General features: G+C 34.2%; 2 protein-coding genes and 1 long non-coding RNA gene across 6 annotated transcripts; 2 read left to right on the forward strand and 1 right to left on the reverse strand.

Annotated features, from left to right (window-relative positions):
- Nucleotides 1-904: 904 nt before the first annotated feature.
- LOC149730910 (protein mono-ADP-ribosyltransferase PARP14-like) lies at nt 905-13,465 on the forward strand. 2 transcript variants are annotated; one of them, XM_089885201.1, is made up of 27 exons: nt 912-1,210; nt 1,875-2,325; nt 2,395-2,545; nt 2,920-2,977; nt 3,466-3,626; nt 3,767-3,954; nt 4,012-4,143; nt 4,199-4,352; nt 4,410-4,539; nt 4,885-5,084; nt 5,269-5,518; nt 5,789-5,979; nt 6,149-6,323; nt 6,395-6,524; nt 6,666-6,867; nt 7,006-7,167; nt 7,608-7,709; nt 8,131-8,484; nt 8,764-8,914; nt 9,254-9,493; nt 9,664-9,899; nt 10,548-10,693; nt 11,404-11,599; nt 11,660-11,771; nt 11,843-11,979; nt 12,574-12,760; nt 12,913-13,465. In XM_089885201.1, exons 1-27 carry the CDS (start codon nt 1,060-1,062, stop codon nt 13,203-13,205), a joined length of 5,040 nt encoding a protein of 1,679 aa, XP_089741327.1. In that variant the 5' UTR covers nt 912-1,059; the 3' UTR covers nt 13,206-13,465. The 2 variants fall into 2 exon arrangements, with proteins under 2 accessions (XP_089741326.1, XP_089741327.1); XM_089885200.1 differs by having other exon boundaries at nt 905-1,210; nt 11,404-11,771.
- Nucleotides 12,547-14,892, reverse strand: LOC149730911 (uncharacterized). 2 transcript variants are annotated; one of them, XR_016385729.1, is made up of 4 exons: nt 14,765-14,892; nt 14,264-14,419; nt 13,749-13,842; nt 12,547-13,375 (listed from the first exon to the last, which is right to left on the reverse strand). It is a non-coding gene; the product is annotated as an uncharacterized LOC149730911 (long non-coding RNA). The 2 variants fall into 2 exon arrangements; XR_016385730.1 differs by lacking the exons at nt 14,264-14,419; nt 14,765-14,892 and adding an exon at nt 13,927-14,125.
- LOC149730912 (uncharacterized) lies at nt 14,791-22,216 on the forward strand. 2 transcript variants are annotated; one of them, XM_089885204.1, is made up of 14 exons: nt 14,791-14,957; nt 15,024-15,298; nt 15,633-15,690; nt 17,089-17,167; nt 17,633-18,006; nt 18,182-18,359; nt 18,688-18,938; nt 19,020-19,296; nt 19,599-19,744; nt 20,357-20,536; nt 20,591-20,710; nt 21,115-21,248; nt 21,443-21,660; nt 21,836-22,216. In XM_089885204.1, exons 1-14 carry the CDS (start codon nt 14,807-14,809, stop codon nt 21,903-21,905), a joined length of 2,511 nt encoding a protein of 836 aa, XP_089741330.1. In that variant the 5' UTR covers nt 14,791-14,806; the 3' UTR covers nt 21,906-22,216. The 2 variants fall into 2 exon arrangements, with proteins under 2 accessions (XP_089741330.1, XP_089741328.1); XM_089885202.1 differs by lacking the exons at nt 14,791-14,957; nt 15,024-15,298; nt 17,089-17,167 and having other exon boundaries at nt 15,552-15,690.
- The last annotated feature ends 22 nt before the right edge of the window (nt 22,217-22,238 follow it).

Below are 22,238 nucleotides of genomic sequence, written 5' to 3' on the forward strand. Positions count from 1 at the left end.
ATTTGAGGTCAATATTGGGTACCATAAAATTTGTGTGGTGTAGTACTAGGTCAAGGCGCTACAACCACAGCACAAACTGAACGGTTTTATAATTTAAATATAAGTCCGACAGGCGTAGGCAAATATTTAGTTACGAAGCTTCTTTATTCCCATTGTCTGTAACTCTTGTTCTAGGCCTACTTTCATATTACAACGTTTAAAATGGCAATCTCAAAGTTATTTTAGAATCAATTGACGCAGGATGTCACTTTGCTTGTGTATTATTTTATCAGCACATATTTGATGTACTTTGAGCAAACATTCGGTATATCGAATAGGTGGAATTATGCAGTGAAATATTTACCAACCTCGATAAGGCGGGGGATTGAAATGTTCGGTGAATACCCTTATTGACAGTGAGTTTCTCTGACACAAACAGGTGACGAACAACCTTATATAAAATTTACTGCAAGTTCGGATAACATCTATAGGGATAGCTTATGGAACGAACCACAGTTTTGTACTAAACGTTAGGCACAGAATACTTACGCGTCAGAAATTAAGATGACCAATAAAACTTTAGTCCAAGATTAAAATAAATAAATAATTTTACCTTTTTCCTTGCGTGTCCGGAAAAAAGTCTTTCTAACACGGGTATTCATACACCCCGCGTCAGCTTACGTGTTATCATGTATGTTACTTAGTGAGTGATTATTAATTTCTTTTGGATTTTTTTCTTTTTTTTATATATGGCTGATAATTTGAACAACGCATTAGTGACCACTGGGTCGGAGCACTTGCAGTTGAAAGTTTTGTGATCAAAGACAAAAAAAATGCACAATGGTAGCAGTGACGAGGCTTGAACCCATTACCTATGGGTTACAGGCAGGCGTGCTAACTATTTTGCCACAGCGTTATTCAAGGTGTTACGTATTAGGTTTATTCGTCAAAGTTTTCCGCGTTTAATCAACTTTATAGTCGTATACCTAAATTTCCAGTAGCCTGTTTGTTGAAATATTTCAGTTGTGCTTTGAATTACGAAAAAAGAACAATTCGGACGTTTGTTTTGAAGACTGTGGAATGGGTTATAGCGTCCTCGTAAGAGGTGTTCCGTCCGGCATTAGCTTGCATAAGTTTCAAATTTGGCTGAAAAGCGAAGTGAAGTCGCTTGAAAGTTTATCAAGAACCGATGATGGCAATTCTTTTAAATTATCTCTGACCGACCAGCAAGGTTTGTAATTATATTTATATATAGTTGGATGGGAAAGTTGGGACTATTAGTATAAAGTATATGTTGTCCAAAAATTTATAGAATATTAAAATAAGTGACGGTTTTGGGTAGATCCGGTGAATCTATAATATCATCAGTGGCGCACTCAGGCGGGAATATGGAGAAAGGTGGTGGGGGCAGGTTCGCGGCCGTGTAATGCATGAGAGAAATGTAGTTATGAATACTGGTTTCGTAATCTCTCCTGAGTGTACCGCTGACTTTCTTTAGTAATTAACAACAAACGGTGCCGTGGCGCAGTTGGTTAGCGTGTACTAACTAGACCCCAGCGGCACCGATTTCAAAATAACATTTTACATACGTGGTAACTGGTAAGCTGGCACAAGGTGTATGAAATAGAACACAGGTTATAACGACTGTCGTTTTCCGATCGCGCAACGTAAAGAAAGCTACATACCCTTATTCATTTCAAAGAAATATATTAAAACGGGGCAATATGGGACACTTCAAAATTCTTGTTTATTTTGATTAATAAATGAATTTATTATTATATTCAATTAACACAAAATAATATTTTACCACTTTGTCCCATCCTAGCAAATGAACATGTGTATGAAAACAAATTTGGCAATCCAAAGTTTTGGCTTAAATTTCTTTATATTTCCAGAGTCGGATAATATAATTCACAAAACTCTACAGTATAGTTTTGGTGGAGTGAAACACAATATCACCTTTGAGAATGATCACCCCAGCGTTAAAGAAAGAGTTAAAGCACTTTCAAAACCAGTTACCAGAGACTCATATGAAAATGTTCGCCCTAGAACTCCAACGATTCCACCAAAACCTATTGTGAATTTCCCACCCATTTCTGCTCCAACGATTCCACCAAAACCTGTTGTGAATGTTGCATCTATTTCTGCTCATGACTTTCCAACAAGTCCACCAATTCCTTCTCGCGCACATATACCAATCGACTTCCCTAAGCCAAGCCCTCTACTGTCACCACGCCCTCCAATTCCACCTAAACCTATAAGTAAAAGCAACCCACCTGCCACGAACGAAGGAACGAAATCCAAGGCTGTATCAGGTGTTCCCAAACCTATAAAAAAAATGAAAGGGTATGCACTAGTTTATTTTGCTCTTTGAATCTATTTCTCCAATCTACAAACATTCTTTTTTTATTGTAGGCCTGTGCATTTTGTGAAAAAAAAGTTATTTTCACCGCAACCAAAGAAAACTGATCAAGATGACCCTGTAGATTATACAAATCCAGAATCACAATCAATGGATGCAATCCAAAGCACCTCTAATGATGGGATGTATGGAAATGCGGTACAGGTATCTGTTAGATTTATATTATAAGTGCTATATATCAAAATATAAGAGCCAGTTCTGCGATGCTTTAAAGATTTTCTTGTATTGGTTGTTGATGAATGTAACCTATTTATTGTAGCATGGTGGGCAACGACAGTCTTTATAGGCAACATGGTATTCTTTTTCATACACCTCATGTCCACTAACGAATTACCGCTTGTTTTGTGAGTGATTATTTTTTTCTTTTTTCTGTATGGCTGTTAATTTAGACTAGTTCGAACAGTAGCATCAATAATTTAAAATAACTTGTTCCAAAATTAAAATTTATGTGCGATCCTAAAAGTGCATATGCAGTTATCCAACATTTTTAGTTTTTACAACAATTTTCATTTTCTTAGGGAGATGTTGGGACTTTAAATATCCGCCCAGGTCAAATTTATATGGAACCGGTTGAAGGTTAGTGGTGTTATCTCGGCCTGCTGCGAGTAAATGATTAAACGGTATTCAGAAAATTGACCAATGTTTTACCAACCGTTTAATTACATTAGTGTCTCAAATAAAACTAATGAACCTGCTACAAACAACCCACTGTGTACATCCCTGTGTTTTAAATGTGTTTACTCAATTACACAATAACAAAGTAAAAAATCTCACTTACTTCTATTATTCTTTTCTCAACTCATCCAGTATGATAAAATGTACTGTATTTCTGACATGTGGTCATTCCCTGATGAAGTCTTTCCAGATGGCAACTGAAACGAATACCTCTAATACTTTAATTCATTTCCTTTTAAGTCATCTTTTTAATATGATGTTATAGCACTATTGTACACCAGTTACAAGTTCCTATAATTTTGCTAATTAGAGGCCTAAATCTCAACAGCAACCATAAACCAACACATTTTAAAATACAGTTTTTTCTGCATTATGTATTTTGGCTACAGGACCAACACCTGTCTCTACCAAGTTTTTTGAAATTGGATGCCAACTTCATCCTGATGTAATTGAATACATCAAAAAAAGTGATTCCATAAAACTGTCTGGGGCACAGGTCAATTTTATCAAAACAGGGAACCAATACAAACTAAGAATCACAACAAAATTGGTAAAGTATTACACATGATTAAGCTTATTAATTTTTTGTTAAAGCATGGAGACTAAAAGAGCATTTGTTATGTTATGAATATGTACCCAATTCAACATATTTTAGCAATGTTTAGATAAAATATTTAAATTTATTTTCAGGCAACTGATCAAACATATTTTGAAAATTCATGTAATGAAATTGCAAGTTCACTTGTATCAAAATATACCCATAAGGAAGTGGAAATGGACCGAAACTTGTTAGAACAAAAGAAAAAACAGATGAAATGGGTGAACAGTGATCTGAACACTTTTAAGCTCGGTTCTGGAAGCGTGAGGGTCTTTTTAAGGTTGCTAAATATGTTTTGTTTTAAACAGAAATGATTATATACACTTCCTAATTGCAGGTTTACCCAGATTTCACCTTCACAACTCCGAGTTGAAATATCTGGTGAAGTAAACGTTGTAAAAATGGTTGTTCAAGAGCTAAACTTTGAATTAAAACAACTGGGCTGTACGCTTAGCTTAACAGATTATAGGTAAGATCCATACACTGTCTTTAAATAATGATTGATAGATTAAAACGTACCATAGGAAGTGGGAAGAATGTGGATGCATGCAGAAGGTTACAGAGGAATTTCAAAGTTTGGTTTCCATATTTTGTGATAAAGCAACATTGACAGTTCATCTGCATGGACATATGGATGATGTTAAAAGAGCTGAAAATTACATTCATCAATCAATTAAGGTTTAATTATTATTTTTTATGTTTAAGCTAGTTATAATTTTATATGTTAACATTTAGGAGTTGCAAGAATGTAAAGTTATTCTTGGGACATTTGAGCAGCAATTTCTGTTAGGTTGCCTTAAAAGTGAAGATTATGGATTGGTACAGCAAACCATTCAAGATTATTTTAAAAAATGTGGAATATTAGGTAATAATCTATGTTTTAAATATACTTATCCAAGTTTCTAAATTTATCTGAAAGATGGACATGTTGTTCAATGGCCTGAATATTTTATACATAGTCTTTTTTTACTTCAAATCCTATTGAACGTGTGTTATTAAACTGCACGAAAGATTAAAACACAAAACACACCAGAAATGATTTTAAACCTTGGTTAAATGGGTCAGCTTTTATCACAATTTTATTTCTTTCATTAACTTCGGCTTGAGCTATTTCAAGACCTTCTTATGTAATATTACACAAAAATTGTGTGTTAAACATTTAATTCATTAAATGCATATTTCTTTTTCACTGAAATTGCTTTATTTTTAGCTTCCCTTCAAGCTGTTGGTACTACCTGCTACCTGTATTATCCTCCGGGATGTGAGTCAGGCAGTGATGTGTTGAAAGAGCTTTTATCAAGCAAGCAAGAACCTCTACCACAGCAGTTTTATGATGTAGTGATTACACCCCTGTGGAAAGGTTTCACAGTTTCATTAACTCAGAAGCAATATCGCTACTATGTAAAACCTGTGAGTTGACAAACAATTTTTGCTGATGTTGCAACCAGACATATAGAAATGTTTGTCAATTTTGTTGTACCAACATTGTGATGTTCTTGTTGCTTAAACTATGAAAGATCTTTTTTAATTTGCTAGTGAAACATATTTTACAAGAACAATTTTTTTGAATAAATAAATGTTATTTTTTCTTTAGGGTACTTCTAACTTTCTTATTATTGCTGGATTGAAAGAAAAAATTGAAGAAGGGAGAACATTTGCTCTAAGTTTCTTAGAAAAGAATATCAAAGTGTGCAATACAGTTCCCTGCTCATACCGAGCGGCATCTTTTCTGAAAATATTGGACAAAGAAGCTGCTAAAGAACTTTCTCTGGTAAACTGGGATATAACCAACAGCAATGGAGGGGGTATTACAGTTGCTGGTACAAAGTATGATGTTACAAAAGGTATTGTAGCGTATCTTATATTTATTGGTAAACCTTACGTGATCAAACCATATTCCAACTGGCGAACACGTGACAAACACGTCACACACAGGAGTACACACGCGCGTTACAACAACATAAATAATATTAACTGCAGTTGGGGCGCAGAACGCACATTACAGCGCGTTACATGTGGAACACCAAGGAGCGCTACTGTATTTTTACTATTTCACTATTTTGTAAAATAAAAACTCTTATGTTTCTAATCATTACCAAATATGGTTTGTTCAGCTGAAGCCTGGATTCATAACAGAGTGTCGACCTACGTTCAACCACACGGGTGGCAAGTCCGTAATCGTGGATTTCCAGACTTCTTTCGAGCACCAGAAAACGCACATTTAATTAAACAAGTTCAAGCTCAAACAAATTGCCTTGTGTTAATGGACCATGATGGTATTGCAATACAAGCTCAATGTACAATGGTGATTTCTAACCTTATTTACAAAGAAACTTAGTTAACATAGATTGTTGTTTGCCTAATCCTTTAATCCTACATAATTCAGGTGTAGGTATTACATGGATATCACAAAGAACAGTTTGTTTAACTACCCCCTAATTTTTAAAGAGGTTTAAAAAACTAGTTTTATACAGGCAGGTGCACAAGGCACAAATTCTTCAACAAAAATGGTTATTTCTGGCACCAATGTTACAATCAGTACAATTAAAGCTGATCTGACACAACATCAGTGTGACGTCATAGTGGTTCCCATCAGCAGTAGCTTGTCCCTGAGTACACAAGGTGTTGCAGGTGCTATAGCAAAAAAAGGTATAAAAAACTATAGATTTAAAGAGTTTCTAAACTTCCAATATGTTATTGATTTAAAATCTTTCCAATAGGTGGAAAAGGAATTGTTAAAACTATGCAAGTTGGCAAAAACTTTCTAGGCACAGGTGGAGAAGTGGTGATCTCTGGACCTGGCAGTATTACAAACTGCAAGAGTATTATTCATGCCGTTGTTCCTGTCAGGTTGTATTTCAGTTATATTTTAAAACTAATTTGTTCCTAATAGATTAATACATAAACAAATAACCGAATAGTAAATAACATAAAAACTTCAAACAACGCCAGAGTTTTGTAACTGATTGTATAATTTGTGTGTTTGTTTAGTTGGGCACTTCAAGGGTCACAAGACGTACTAAATTGCTGTGTGCGTAAAGCAATGCAAATGGCAAATCAGCAACAAGCAAAATCTATTGCATTCCCTGCACTATGCTGTGGTCAAGATGGGGGCAAACCTGAAGATTGTATCTCAATAATGGTTCACGAAATAACTTCATACCTGAGACTTAACAATTCATCCATTGAAGAGGTATTAATATAATGAATTAATATCGAACAGTTTATGAAAAAATATTTAGCGCTGGTCCGATATTAGCTTGATTGCAGTTCTGTGTTTTCTTGAGCAAGTGCTGATAAATAATTTACATTTATTTAACTTGTTACCAAGGTGCACTTGGTGGAACTTAACAGGGACAATGTTTTAAAATGTTTCCACAACGAGGTACTTAGAGTCTGTGTGTCTTCAATTACACAACCCACAAACCAAGCATCGAACCAATGTACCATACCACAAATCACCGTAATAGTGAAAGACATCACTCAGCAAAAAGTAAGTAGAAACAATTACAACTTAAAACCTCAGTTATGATTTAGTTATATTCCATGTAATTCGTGTTTTGTTTCAACTCATCGTAATCACCAAATAAATAAAAATGCTAAAATATAGAAAATAATGTTTTACGCTACCCCATATATTCACAAGCATGAAGCTACCATTGTGTATGTGTACTTCGACAAAAACTTACCGGAAATTGCTTCGACCCAGTGTCATTAATGGGCTGTTTAAATTAGTAGTCATACAGTAAAAAATTTAAGAACTCGCAAAGTTAATATGTGGACCTCGTAAACGGGTACGGGGTCTATGAAACAGAACCCTGTTGTATAACGACTGTCATTGCCCCGTAATGCCTGAGTAAATGTCTGTTTTAATTATGAATAAACTAAATAGTATTAAAGAACATTTACCTATTTTCTGGTTACATTTTCCAGGCCGATGTAATAGTGAACAGTACAACATCTTTTGCAGTAAACAATGTTGATGGTTCCGCTCTTTCCAGAGCCATTCGTGATGCTGCTGGCAAGAAACTTCAGGTATTTCTTATAATGTAAATTATAAAAACACACTGTACACTCAAAAATCAAGACCAATCCGATTTAAATAACAGACTGGCGTTACCATTTAGGTGAAGTATATCTGTCTTTTATTATACAATTGAATTATACAATTGACTTGATTTTTCCTGTTAAATTTTCGTAGCACCAGATCCACATTGTAACACTTATTATTACTAAAAGCATATTGAATAATTATTTATTTAAGTGGTGTTTTATATAGAATGCCCCGCATTTTAATTTCACACAATAGGGCATTTACATGATGCACACATAGGTTAGAAATTGTTTCAACTGCATTTTAAATTGTATATATTTATTTGTTTTATCTTCCCTTATCATGGCCTATTTATTTTTATTATCATGTAAACTGTTTACTATAATTAAACTATTGGTATAGGTTGAGTGCAATGCCATTCCACCAGCATCGAAATGCACTTGGGGAGTGGTGGCAACAAAGGGTTATGATTTGCCTTGCAAGAACATATATCATGCAATGATTGCTGGTTGGGACTTCAGTGATGAAAACACAAGCAGATCCCATCTGAAACGAGTTGTGGCCAAGAGCTTAGAAATGGCAACAAAAGATGGACATACAAGCATTGCATTTCCCCCTATTGGTTGTGGAGGTTTCAACATTCCACCATATGTACTGGCAGAGGTTATTCAAGAAGAAGTCTATGCAATAGGCAGCAGTTCATCTCTGCAGAACATATACATTGTTGTGCACCCTTCACAACCTGAGCTTACAAAGGTACACCAATTTTTCTTTTATAGCATCTAGGTTCAAGGCTTGAAACTGCTACCATTGTGTGCGTACGTGTCCTTAGATGAGTTAATGGCTGCAAACATGGATTGTTATTGGTTTCCATATACTATATATACATATATTTATATATATAATCACCCACCAAGATAATATGTGGTAACCCACATGCGGGGATGAATTTTGTAAAGCAGAACACTATAGAACAAGATACATTCATTCATAAAAAGTATTTTATAATGTTGTATGATTTTATTTCACATCTAGGTATTTGAACAGAAGTTGAACAAAAGTTCCGGCAATGTTTCTCAAATTTATGGAAATCTTAATGTTGAAGTTTGTTGTGGCAGCATTGAAGAACAACATGATGATGTGATCATAAACAGTGTTACCACATCTATGGATCTAATGAAATCAGGTAGGTAAACTATACTGCATGACTATCACTCTTATTGGTAATTAGAAGGGTGGGTGTGGAGAGATAATATACAACAACTGAGAAGTAAATACAATTAAAATTTGTAAAGTGTTTGATATGCTTTGTTACATATATAGTGTTCCACTATCTAGTTCCAACATTGAAAGACTGAACTTGGACTCTTAGTTAGTTATAGTATATAGTTAGTCGAGCTCATCAAGTTAAGCCCGTGGTTATGAATTATGATGCAATCATGTAATACAATACATAGATATTAAATACTTCATGATATATGATAGCATGAATATAAACAATGAGCATGAACACTACAACATACAGGTAAACTTTCCCAGTCGATGGCTATAAAAGGTGGTTTTGTGATAAAGCGTCAGTTCCATGACATGAAGCGAAAGTATGCAAGTCCAACCATCAGAGTAACAGATGGTGGCAACCTTCCTTGTGATGTTATTATCCATGGTGCAACCAGTAAACTTGGTATCCAACAATTGGTGACAGAGTCTCTCAACATTGCTGAGGAAATGAGAAAATCTACTGTTGCTATTCCAGCACTAGGCACTGGTAAGCACAATTTAATTTCATAGTTACATTAATCATATGCATTTCATAATTGTAATATTTGTTTGTAAAAAAAAATGCATATTTGTTTGTTAAAACTATGCATAATATCCACATTGTACTATATATATTTATTGTGTATTAAAAACCAACATAAAACTTTCACACTGCAGGTGCAATGGGAAAACCACCACTGGAGTGTGCAAAATTAATCAAACAGGGCATTATTAAATTTGCCCGGAAAAACCCAGTTCATGTTAAAAATGTAAAAGTGGTGGTGTTTCAAAACAATATGGTAGCAGAGTTCAGAAGTAACTTACTTTTAAATTCAAGTGTAGCTCCTTCAACAACTAGCAGTGAGGTTGTTACTTTCTACTTATGTGGTTTATCCCAAGCTGATGTAGATCATGTAAGTGGCTAAGACTAGACATAATGGTATGTCAGTATTAACTTTGAACTTGGTACTCTTCTTAGTGAAAAGATTTATAAACTCTTAATATTTTGACCCCAAACCATTAATGTAGATATGTTTGCAATCAACATGGTAAAGGAAAGGTCTTTAAATTTTACATTAGGTCACCATATTCATAGGGCATTTCTTTATTTAAATGGCTCTCTGGCGCCACTGCCTTTTGATTTTAAAAAGTTTCCTGCCTTTGATTACTTTTAAATACAGTCATTAACACAACCAATATAGGCCATATACAAATATAACACGTCTAATATAACTTTGTTACATATATTTAAAATTTCCTAAAATTAACTTCAAAAACCCCAGGCACCAGAAATATCGAACCATGTACTTTTGTTGTATGCATTTCGGGAATCTTCTATAATATCTTTTGCGCCAGTGTTTCCCATAAAATATAACCTCAATATCACTTAAATATGCGACCAATCAAATATTCGATCGAACCGACTTCCAAAACATGACTACAGGGCACATTAGTAGTTCAGTTAGTTGCAAAGTGTGAAATTAAATGTGTTATGTACTCTTATTTGTCTTTTTATATAAACTTTAGTTCCTTTTTTAATTTATGAACTTAAAAAATTCTAGGCTAAAGGGAAGTTAGAAGACGTGATAAAAAAAGAGGAAGAAGTAAATAACATTGCCGATCCCTGTATTTCAAAACTGGATGCTGAGTTTGAAAAAGATATTATTTTGTTGAATCAAAAAAATGTGGAAGTTAATGTTAACAAGAGGTGAATGAAACTTTCTTTAGTGTTATTGCTGTAATGTTTTAATTGTAAATTTATATAATAGTGTAGCAGTTAAGTGTGCGTCAAGCACAGATTTCATATTATAATTTATCCATAATTTACTTAATGCATAAAGATTGAATATTAAACAGCTGTGTTGCGCAACTATTACATCTGGCGTAACTCTGCTTATGAAACATTTTGTGTTTTTTTCTGCAAAACAGGAAACTATATGCCCAGTCCGCTCGTTTGGCGAACGGATGCCACTTTTTTAGTGTAAAAAGTTCTTTCCTGTTACTGCTTTCGCACAAGTGTTTTATGCTATAAATGCCCTCCTATTTTATGTGTTGAAGGGGCAGTAAGAGCTTTCTTATACTCTTGCTGTCCTGACGTTTGTCCCCAGCCTGGTGCCACTTGTTTGTTTGATTAAAAAACTGTGTTGTCACCATAGCGTTATGAAGTCTATATGTTGAGATGGGTACGACTGCTGAACTGGTTCCTGCATCCCCCAAAATAGCATTGTTTTTAAATCATAAAAGTATATAAAAAATAGCTTGGTATTAGCTATTATAACTATAATTTCTTATGCTGTTTTGTCCGTTCAATTTTATTTTGTTTAAATTTTTTAACACTAAATTTTACATCTTAAAAACTATTTACTATAAAATCTACTGTTTAATTATAATTACTAATGTTCTTACACCTGCTTACAGCAAGGGCATAGTTGAAGTACGTGGGGTTGCCAAGTTTTCAAGAAAAGCTTTCATGGATGTCCAGAATATTCTTGGAGAATCTACACAAGCTGAAACTCTAAGAGAGCAAGTTCAGTGGCTGTATTGTTTGCAGGGAAGCAATTCATTTGAAAAATTTGGATTAAGACATAACATGCAGCTGGAAAAATCTTTCAAAGTAAGACATGTTATACTGCATATACTGCAAATTTCAATGTACATTTGTTTATTCATACAGAATGACAATAATGGGAAACTAACTGTTTCTGGCTTATCCATTGACTTCAGTTCAGAGACGGGTCAGTTAAACAACTCTGCAATTCAGATTTTTAGAAAGGATCTTCAAAAAAGTACATTTTAATTACATAATCTGCTAAAATTTATGTTTGATATTCAAGCACCAACCAATACATTAATTTAGATTTTCCAAACACTTGGGCACCAATGAAAATAGGTAAAAACTATGTAACTCCAAAAGTTTCCGAAAGCAGTCAAGAATATAAGGATGTCAAGCAAAAGTTTATAACCACTGGGACACCAATAAAGGCAGTGCAGCAAGTAGGTTGTTAACTTTTTTGGTACAAAAATATAATCCACAGTTTCTCATTGTCAAGTATACCGGAGTTCTCAGTAATGCAGAGTTTTGTAAGATTATGATTTTAAAGTTCTTACAACGGGCAACACTTGTATCTAGACCCGTAAGCAACGACTTTTATTTTCAAACACACACAGTCTTATTTGAAAAGAATATAACATTAATACAAACACCTTTCAAGACACATACGACACAATAATAATAAACTGCAAGCCTTTAACATCATGGCTGCAGAACTCCAAACACCTTGCAACATTTCTCTTTACAAAACTATTAGTATGCGGGTTATAATGGCTTGCTGGCGAAGTGTTTCTTCTTGACCGCACTTAATCAAGCACACAGTAGTAGTTTCCGTATGCAAATTATCGCCTTGGTTTTAAACAAGGCATTAGTGAAACACATACATCTGTAATACATTGTTTTTCTCCAATTAAATGTAAGTCTGTTTTTACTGTTTTGTGGCTATATCCTGTCATTTTTTTTAAATATTTTTAAATCTTTGCTACCATAATCAAAAAAACATTGCTATTATTATTATGGTTATTGTATTTTTTCAGTTGCTAAGAATACAGAACTGTTCACAGTATGGGCAGTTTCAATCAAAGAGAGATGAAGTTATGAGTGAACTGAAGGCAAACGGACTTCCTTACCCGCCAACCAGGGAATTGTTTCATGGAACTACTAGTGATATTACTGAAAAAATTTGCAGAGAGGGATTTAACAGGAGTTATGCTGGAGAAAACGGTTTGAAACAGGGTTAAAATATTATCTGGATGTTAGCTAGTTTATGTTAATAATTTCATTTGTTTTTAATAATTTCATTTCTATTCTTGATTTATTCAAACCAAACAGTTTAGGCAGTTAATTGCTCCAATACTAAGACTTATACATAACAGGGATAAGGTTTGGGAAAGGAATGTATTTTGCCGTAAAGTCATCATATTGCCACGAAAGAAACTTTGCAATGCCTGATAATAACAATGTACGAAGAATGTTTCTTGTTGAAGTAGCAACAGGTGAATATGCACCAAAACCTGGAAATGAAAGCATGATCACACCCCCAGTCAGAAACCCCTCAAGCAAAACTGATTCATACCACAGCGTTGTTGATAACCCACAGTCACCAGAGATCTTTGTAGTGTTTAAGGATGCTTGTGCATATCCACACTATCTATTGACCTACACCTAATGTGTGTATGTGTTTCCACTTGTTATGCAATTATACTAGGTACTTTTATGTTATTGCCAAATGATACGAATTAGGACAAAATATGACAAAACTTACTTTAATTGTTTATATAATCGATTTGATGATGCGTGCGCTACCATATATTTAGACATGTAAATTCCTATTCTGATCTGTGTTTATAAAAATATATATTTGCTTTAAGTAAGATACATTTGTTCATTAAAAACTTGTTTTCACCTTTACTTTTATCATTAGGTTTACATTCAAATATTAGCAATTCATTTAAATTTCTTATAGTAGGTTTAAATGTTATACATTATGAAATAGCCTACTTTAAGCGACAAAACATTTTTAATTTCAAAGAAACTGTTTGCTTATTCTCCAATTTTTTAATAGTTTAGAAAACCTTCCAATAAAGAATCCCCGAGATAAATTTTATGCGTACAATATTTACAGTAATTCATTAGAATATTTAAATCTTTAGAAAATTAAAAAAAAAAACTTTTAATAATAGGATAAAATAAGGGAAAAAAACGCTCTAACCGGTAGAAAATCATAGTGGAGATCCAATCTTTAGCTAAATAGGGATGGCTCTTACTGGTGAGGTAATCCGGACTTTTGTTTATTCCATTCCAATCTAAAATAAGTGTTAAGATAAACATTGGTATAAACAAAAGAGTGATATAGCATGAAATGATATGATATGACGTTATTCTGCGACCTTGGAATTCTATACGACTCTTCGTTGAAAACGTGCCAGGTTTACACGTTGAAACTGTAGTTTTCGGTACCGGACCTTATTTCAGGTTTACACGTTGAAACTGTAGTTGTAGGTACCGGACCTTATTTCACCAGTCTTGAACAATATTTAGCACAACTTACTGCGCAAGCGCGGACCAACATCCGGGATCAAGTTGTACATGACACCGACCTATGTAATGTCAACGCGCAATTATACTCTTCAATTGTGTTATTTTATTAACATATATTTGCATGTATTTGATGTTCTTTGAGCAAACATTCGGTAAGTGGTATTGTGCAGTGAAATATTTACTTACCTCGATAACGCGGAGGGGTTGAAATATTCGGTGGATACCACCATTCTTTGTGCTGACAGTGAGTTTTTTTGATAAAACCAATTGACGTAGGGCGTAGGCCACAACCTCACACAAAAGTAATTGCAAGTTCAGATAGCAGGCGGAGTGGTAGCGAAACTATAGACACAGAAGGGGCATGATATCGACCGAGTGTCTATACAAAAGACGACAATGCAGTTTTAGGTGAAGGTTATTGTGTAAACCATTTAGTTTTCAAAAAATTATTTTTGATTTAAAATAAGCATCTTACTATTATGCCTTTTTCATTCATTGAAAAATATTATATTCGTTTATCTCCCAATTTTGTTACTTAACAACAACTATTGCGTTTGTCACGCAGTTTATTTGACCGTGAAAATACTTTCAAATAATACTAAACATTTATTTTCATCTCCTATCAAATGAATACCCATAAAAGACGATTTTAAAAAATATTCCATTTTACCCCATTTCTCAACTTACCCCATCTTACTAGAATCTGATGTTTGTTTTGAAGACTGTGGAATGGGTTATAGCGTCCTCGTAAGAGGTGTTCCTACCGGCATTAGCTTGCATAAGTTTCAAATTTGGCTGAAAAGCGAATTGAAGTCGTTTGAAAGTTTGTCCCAAGCCTATGAAATCAATGCTTTTAACTTATCGCTGACAAATCATCAAGGTGTGTATCTGTGTGTGTAATACATGCATTTGTGTATAGTGCCTCTTTAACTGCGTTGTTTCCCAGAGTCGAATGATATAATTCACAAAACTCTACAGTATAGTTTCGGTGGAGTGGAACACAATATCACCTTTGAAAAATCAACCCCCACAATTCCGCCAAAACCCGACCTTTATCTTGCTTCACCCATTCCCACCCAAGACCTTGTAACAGATCCACCCGGTCGCCCTAATATACATTCGACAAATAAAAGTCCGGAATGCGACAAGTCGACCTATACACATACGTCAGAAATGCAACCCGAAAATGACGTTCCCAACACTGCGACAAACAGAAATCTGGTAAGCACGTTTTAGCATATTGTGTGGTTTAGTCTCTGTTAGCACATATAAGATAACCAAAACAAGGTGTACCTTTTGACTACTTTCTACTTCATTAGCTAATGTAAAAATATGGTTCTGTGGGGCAAAATGGGATACTGTTAGCAGCTAAATCCCATTAATGCTTCCTGATCGCGTTTTAAACAATAACAACGTTTTTCAGTGCCGCGGGGCCACGTTCATATATTAGTGAAAATGTTTTTTTTGTTTACTACCAAATAAACAATAAAAGCGATTAGAAACATGTCGCGTCTTACCCCACCCCACTTCTTAAGCACATCAGCTATCTTTATAGGGAGATTTCAAGCATTATCAGCGGAGGCCAGATCTAATTTATTCGCAAGCGAACGAAGGTCAGTATTGCAGCTCTATAAACAAAGATTTATTGAGCACGTTATTAACCAAGCTTATAGTTCCTTTTTCTCGAACAGTTCCATAGGCTATACTCATGAATTTTAGAAATATTGATCCGACTTAAAACCGCATACTTTTCTATAATGAACAACTATTTCCTGTTTGATCCAAAGCGGCACGTTCCAAAATACATTTATCCCTAATTAATTGATTGCCAATATTTATACCAGAGCATCGACTTATAAATTAAAGTGTATAAAATTGTCTAAATGATCATAAAGCTTACAAGCCAAGTAATTTTTACAGGTCAAGAAACACGACAAACAGAGCAGTAACCAGCAGTGCCTTTTGATTATGTTTACTTCACAGCGCAAAAATAGTTCAAAAAGATTAATAAACGCTCCAATCCCTTATTAAAATGAAATAATGTTACTGGCACCGATAAAGCCATACACCGAACAGGTTGAAATATATACTAGGGTGTTTATTCAGGCAATAATACAGAAAACTATTTTTTTGTATAATACATATTTACGCAGTAACTTTTAAAATGACATTGTAGTTGTTTTCATGTCCTTTCATTAGAGCTATGCTCTATTGTATTGCTCAAATTATTATTGCGAAATTTAATGCAGTTCAAGCTCTTGGTTTAATTGCACTGAAGATTAAATATTTACCAAAACTGATACACATGAAAAATAAACATATTAATTGACTTGGCGGCGTTTATTACCACCATGTTGCAATCACCTGTTATCTTTGTTTCATAATATCGGTAATTCAGTCTGTTGTTGTTCAGTTAAGTATGTAAATATCAGCAAACATACCTTATGCTGTGGATGACCCCTTCCGTGCAACGAGGTTCGAAGTACAGTGTGTAGTGTAGGCCGATGGAGTTGCTAAACAATACCTGTTAGTGTTACCCTAAATTTTGAAGGGTGGATGACATCTAAAAAGCCTAAAACTTTGGTTCCCAAATTACCCCACATTGCAAGTTAAAGGTATTTATTGCCAAACTTATATAAAAAAAAGTGTATAGAAAATATATTAGAAATTCAGTCACATGTACTTGGAGATAAGTTATGAAAAGTCGCCTGTGCAAAATATATTAAAACAGTAACCAATTTGTTGCAAATTATTTATCAATTGAAATTTTAGCCAACTCCTCATACAAAAACATACTGTAGGTATAATGTCAAAAACTAGATATCCCTGATACTCACTGTATAATTTATTTTGCGAAAAATGTTCATGTCGAAAATTAACTTAATACGCGAAGAAGTATTGCATCATCACATTTTCCATAACCTTACCGTTCCCGATTAAATTAAATCTGTATATAAATATAAATAAATTAACGAAAGTAATTTTTTAATTTTTGATTATTGATTTTACAGATGTGGTCATGATATTGAATAAATATGAAGTTGAGGTTGTAAGATTTTGGCAAACATCCCAACAACTGCCATGTATTTGGTAACTACTAAACAAAAATTAACTCGCATATAGGTTTTGTTTTACACTGAGGCTAGTATGCAGAAAGTGTCTATTTGAACTATGACAGCTCAATGTATTTGAATTGTGACCTAAAGTTGCCAAAAAAACACTTTATACCAAGTTACTTTGAAAAATACCAATTCGCCACGCCGTCAGAAACTTCAGTGACCAGTTTCGTTGTTTGTTTTCTTTGCTATAATCAATGAACAAAAAAACTTTAACTATACTTTCTGCAAACCGGTTAAGTCGTTGCTATGACAAGAAAACTTAATCATTGATCAAAGTTACAGTTTCTGCATACCACTCTCTAAACATCTGACCTTAAACAACCATAAATGTAGCATACTTCATGTTTTCATGCTGACACACATAACAAATAACAAAATCAAATAATTTTTTTAAGTCATTTTTACTAAGAAACATAATATAAATATGTTACTCCAGGGTAAAGTATGAAGTCCATGATGTTTCTTCTGATAAAAGAGTTCAAAAAATCAACTTACCAAAAGAAAATGTGGTGGGGTTCATGCAGGAATTTCAATCTCTACATAATGAAGCGAACAATAAAACTGTACATCAATTTTTGAATGTCCCTGAAAGTTCAGAAATTATTAAGAGTCAAATAAAATCATTGAATAATTCATGCAGAACAACTCACTGTGCTTTTTATTACAATGCACCATGCTTGGTGGTTATAATGGGAACAGATGATTCTTTGTTGGATCATTGTCACAGACAACTACTCAAGTCAAGTCAACCAATCACAAAATCAAACTTCGGTCAACATGTTGATGTTCAGGTTCTGTCTACTGTCAAAGGTGTGTTTCATGCAATTTTTTTTTAATTTTTCAAATCAATGGCTTGGAAGTGTGTTAAATAAAGATATTATCTGCACCTTCTTTCCTGTGAAAGATGTGTTAGCTAATAACATTATAACAAGCAATAGCCATTGGTTAACATTAGTGTACCAAAAAATAACTTATATGTCATAAGATGATGAATCCAGCTCAGTGAAACAAGCAAAACATGAACCACAAAATCTGAGTGATAAACCCAGGTCATTAAACTTGCATGAAGTTTTGGGAAAAGAATACACTGACACCATTACCATGAACAAAGATGTATATACCAACATAGAACATTACAGGGCCAAAGATATTAGGGAGATATGGTAAATATTTGTAATATAGCATTGCATGTTTCACTGTATATAATAGGCTTATACATGATGTTGCAGCCTCTAACCCAGAGGTAAGGGTTCAAGGCTTGTCGTTGCTATCATTTTCGGCGTATGTGTCCTTGGGCAAGACAATTAACGGCAATTGCTTCAACCCAGTGGTCACTAATGGATTGTACAAATTATCAGCCAAACATAAAAAATAATCACCCACAAAGCAACATACTTGATAACTTGTAAACTGGTGCGAGGTGTTCTGTGTTATACCATCTGTCGTTTTGTGGCCTTGTGATGATAAAGTAAGTTACATTCATTCATTCAGTAAAAGGCACCAAATCAAGATCAAAACAAGGGTAGCTGATCAAGATAATTTATACATTGACTTCATCCTTTCTGGAAGCAGCAACAAAATTTCAAAAGCTATTAAAGAATTTCAAATGTTAGACCAAGATGCAACGGTGCAAAAGAAGCCAGTTAATAAAAGGACAATTACTGTTGTGGAAACTGACAAAACGGGTTTGGGAATCAAAGAACAAGTTATCATGCTTTCAGATGGCAAAAAAACTTTAAGAGGTAATATATGTATGACTAAAACAGCTGGAATAAGAATTATATTATGTGTAAAAGCAACTACATCAAAATCACTTTCCTCAGAAACTCATAGTTACACTGAAGTTTATAAGTTTGTGACTAAAGTTGGCATCAGTGTATCAGTTGGTCATGGCAACATAGCACTTCAAGATGTAGATGCAATTGTCAGCGATTCAAACCCACATATTATGAGGGCGGAGATCGCTGGAGCTATATTTCAAAAAGGGGGTCCGGACTTCATTCAACTTTGTCGAGAAGCTGTAAAACTTCGTTATTTTCGACCATTAACCGTTGGTGAAGTGATTTCTGTCAAGGCAACTGGAGGTCTGCAGTGCAAAAGGTAATTAGTGGTGTTTTGAATGATTTCTTGATGCCGCTATCATTGTGGACATTTGTCTCATTGGGCAAGAAACTTAGTAGTAGTTGTTCTACGCCAATCAACCCTAATGGGTTGTCTAAGTTGTCCACTTTATGAATAAAATATAAACACCCACAAAGTTCTGTACGTAGTAACAGCTATGAGTATAAAAAAGAACAACCGTCTTATATCTTTTTACGTTTCCTAACCGTGTAAGGATAAATAAATGAGGTATTTATTCATTTTTTTGGTGACTTAATAACCTGTATATTATACTTTTACAGAGTTTTGCATGTAGTTGTACCACAGTGGAAAACGTACTCAGACAAACAAGAAGCCTACAAATTGCTTGAAGATGGCTTATTATCAGTTTTAAAGGAATCTGACCAATGTCGAGCAACGACACTTGCTCTGCCTCTTGTAGCTACTGGTATGAAACAATGTGTCTTTGGAATTATATATTTTTTAAATTAAAAAGACAAAAGAGCTTTTGCTAAATTAAACTAAACATTCAATTTTAGTAGAAGTAAAGCTTAAAAAATATGTAAAATAGCAGACATTACATCTGTTACCACCCTTTCTGCAGTGCTCACAACTTATGTCTTGTCCTCTTATCCTTCACATGCCCAACCATATCGCAGTCGAACATACATGTACACAGAAATTCTAGGTCTTGTTTAAATAAATGATACTTTATTTATTGTCGCGTGGCAGGGCAGCAAATTATCGGCATCAATATCAAACATGGTACCATTCAGTTATGGTGCAAGCGCCCTAACCACTGAGTCACAGCGCATGACATGCCAAAAAACTTTGAATTTATTGTGCTTTTGCTTTGTGACATGTGAATGCTTTTCATGGGTCTACAAATAAACCACAGGGATTAAAATGCTGCACACATTTTTCATTTCTCCAGACTAATTATAAACCACTGCAACATTTCATGTTCATGCAAATCTTGTGCTTTTTTATTTTGTGAAGTTTTCTGCATTACTTTATTATTGTCTGACTTGCCCAAACCTCAATGCATTGTGTTTTTCAGGAATTTATGGACCACTCAATGTTTTTGTACATGCAATAAGCAAAGCATTGGTAATTTTCGAGACCACGTATAAACCTATACTCACTTCCATCAGAATTCTCTCAAGTAACCATTCAATTGTAAATGAGTTGGCCTTCATCTTTTCCTCTGCAGGGGGCAAACTGTATTCTTTATGTCTTGGTAAGAATATTTTATTTTTTTTCTTTAAGTTCACTATGGAATCTTTGTATTCAGATTCATCTAGTCTTAGTAGGAATAAACAGCCACTGGAAGTTGTGTACGGTCGTCGCAACAGCCACCAACACCACACTGTTCAGAGATCAGAATCTTGCATCCAAAAGTGTAACCATCAAAGTAAGCTAAACCAATTCCGGCGCCGTGGTATAGTGGTTAGCGCGCCTGCCTGTAACCCAGAGGTAATGGGTTCAAGGCTCGATGCTGCTACCATTGTGTGGCGTATGTGTCCTTGGGCAAGACACTTAACGGCAATTGCTCCAACCCAGTGGTTACTAATGGGTTGTCCAAATTATCGGCCATACATAAAAAAAAGAAAAAATCCAAAAAAAAATAATTACTCACAAAGTAACATACATGGTAACTCGTAAGCTGGCACGAGGTGTTAAACCCGTGTGGAAACGACTGTCGTTTTCCGGCCACGCGAGGATAAAGTAAGTTACATTCATTCATTCATTCAATTATAATCAAAGAGATTTCTTTCACATATATCAGATCAATAACTTTTCCCCAAAATGCACAAGGTGTGAAAAAAATTAAGGGCAACCAACCAAATGGAATAATGACAGTAAAATTAGAGCGAGGCATCCATCTTCCTGGATATGAACAATATGGTACTATAAGAATTCAGTACTACTTTAAAGATGGAAAACAAGAGGTTTGTAGTTCTTTGTTGTTTTTGGTGGATTTAACTTGCCGGTGGTATCAAAGATAAAATAAATTCATTAAAAACTGAGTCTTTTGTTTGACATTTACTGTATTTAGGGAAAAATAATTATCACATAGAAAATGGTTGCTTAGAGCAGAGGAAATATTAATTATTTTGTGCTTTTACCCTTTTTCCAATTTCAGCCTGAACATCCCCAGCCCGGAACTGATTTTACCGGCACAAATAAAGAAGCTTATCTGCCAGACAATGAAGAAGGAAGAGAAGTTTTGCGATTGCTAAGAGAAGCTTTTTACAAACAACTAATTTTTACAATTGGAAGATCAGTGGAAACAGGAATGGATTACCAAGTTACATGGAATGATATTCCACACAAAACCAGCATTTTTGGTGGTGCAACCGGGTAAATGGCCAAATTGTTATGTTATACAACTGACTAAACAGACCATCGGTGAAATTGTAATTCACATTGCTCAAAAACTACATAAATAAACAGTTTGAAGGTAGACCTACAAAAGTTAAAAAAATATACTTTATGCTTAAGTTGGTTTTAAATACTTTTATGTATTTAATCACAGGTTTGGATATCCAGATCCTGACTATCTAAATAGAGTGAAAAAGGTACTTAAAGCAAAAGGAATTCAATAAGATCAATTTTGAGTGCTTCATTATTTATCTGATATCCATTTGACTAGAACAATCTTTGTTTTTTTCTTCGGGAATTTATAATTTACTGCCAGTTGGGTTATTTATACAGTTGTGGGATGTTTATTTTTATTAGAAATTATCATTTTTTTTAGTTAAAATTGATAATTATTTATTTATACATGGTGAATTCTCCAATAACATTGATGATAAAAGTGGTAACATTTATATATACTGTGTAGAAATTACTATTAATTTGTTTATATATTATTACTCTTTGATTTATATTACACTATTAAAAAGTTTTAAATTTACCTATATCTTCAATCTATGCAT

The sequence above is a fragment of the Ciona robusta genome, chromosome 9 (assembly GCF_009617815.1).
Source record: "Ciona robusta chromosome 9, ASM961781v2".
Taxonomy (NCBI): domain Eukaryota; kingdom Metazoa; phylum Chordata; class Ascidiacea; order Phlebobranchia; family Cionidae; genus Ciona; species Ciona robusta.